This window comes from Aplysia californica, unplaced genomic scaffold (assembly GCF_000002075.1).
Source record: "Aplysia californica isolate F4 #8 unplaced genomic scaffold, AplCal3.0 scaffold00216, whole genome shotgun sequence".
Lineage (NCBI taxonomy): Eukaryota > Metazoa > Mollusca > Gastropoda > Aplysiida > Aplysiidae > Aplysia > Aplysia californica.
The window spans coordinates 511,667-512,933 of record NW_004797486.1 but is presented as its reverse complement, the minus strand read 5'-3'; the positions used below and the strand labels follow the sequence as shown (position 1 = coordinate 512,933).

At 48.3% G+C, this 1,267-nt stretch overlaps 1 protein-coding gene across 1 annotated transcript in view; it reads left to right on the top strand.

The window, feature by feature from the left end:
• Positions 1-1,267, top strand: part of LOC101855794 (ferric-chelate reductase 1) — a gene marked incomplete in the record, with an annotated part of 34,839 nt that overhangs the window by 7,253 nt on the left and 26,319 nt on the right. The window contains 1 exon segment of the mRNA XM_013083176.2: positions 863-1,073. Within this exon segment, the coding sequence (XP_012938630.1) occupies positions 863-1,073 (211 nt within the window).

The window sequence follows — 1,267 nt, the reverse complement described above, 5'->3', positions numbered from 1 at the left end:
GATGATGATGATGATGATGATGATGATGATGATGATGATGATGATGATGATGAGGATGATGATGAAGATAATGATATGATTAGTCATCCTGAAAAGGAGTGTAAGGCTAGTCCTTGGTGCCCTGATTGTCAGCACAGAACCCTCAGTAAAGAGTGCCAACTTGGCGCCCAGAACGCGCTATCCAAGAGTACAGAGCGCAAAACGTCGGCCCCAGGACATGTACAATGGCAGTGTAGCCGGTCATGAAGTAGGCAAGTAACTCGACTGCCGACCTTGCAGAGCCGGTCAGCAGGCGAAATGCACCTAGAAATAAGAAGATCCCTCCACCCCTGCTGCACCTATCTTTTAGGTGCCACTTCCAAACATATTTTGGGCTCTAGGGGAGTACGGGGCCGACTTCTGCTCCGCCTCTTCCCCTTCCCCTCCTCCATCCCCTCCTCCTTCTTTCCCTTCTTCTTTCACACTCTCTACCTCTCTTATGAAGTGTGGGACCCCCCCCCCCAACCTTTTTTCTTCCCAGCCCCTCTACTGAAGAGCATCCAAATACCCCTCTTACCCCCGCACAAGCCTCTCCAAAGGGAGCATGAACATTCCAGTCCCCGGTCTATCCTCAGGGAGAACAGGGCTGGTCACTCCCCTCCCAAATCTCCCTGCAAGCTGTTGTCCAAATAAGGTGGAAGATCTTAAAAAAACTGGGGTATTTATGCTCCAAAACAAAATTAAATCAATACAATGGCGGCCCCGCAATGGAACGTCGGAAGACTCCGCCGTTCTCTTGCAGAATTGCAGTACCAACAGGCATATTCTTGAACATGACGCTGTACGAAAGAAAAGAGGTATAAAATCCATTCTCTTGTCTCAGGGCCACAGTGGTTGAGCAATTTAAGAACTTCTGGACGTTCATCCACTCGACGAACGGAAATACCACCGACAGGTCACCCCCAAACAGAGATCCGACACCTGTGGTAAAAAACGGAAACCAGGGTACTCCAGTTTTGCTGCCGACAAAGGATGACGACAGATTTGGCAATGAGACCATAGACACTCCGGGCGGAGAAAACGGCGGGGACCAGGTGCGGTATCCTTACGTGACGTTCTTGGGCGCCATTGTAGGTGCGCTGACAATGATGTTATAATTTGCAGACTGAATTGTAATTGATTTTGCTGCTACTGTTGTTGTTGTTGTTGTTGTTGTTGTTGTTGTTGTTGTTGTTGTTGTTGTTGTTGTTCTTCTTCTTCTTCTTCTTCTTCTTCTTCTTCTTCTTCT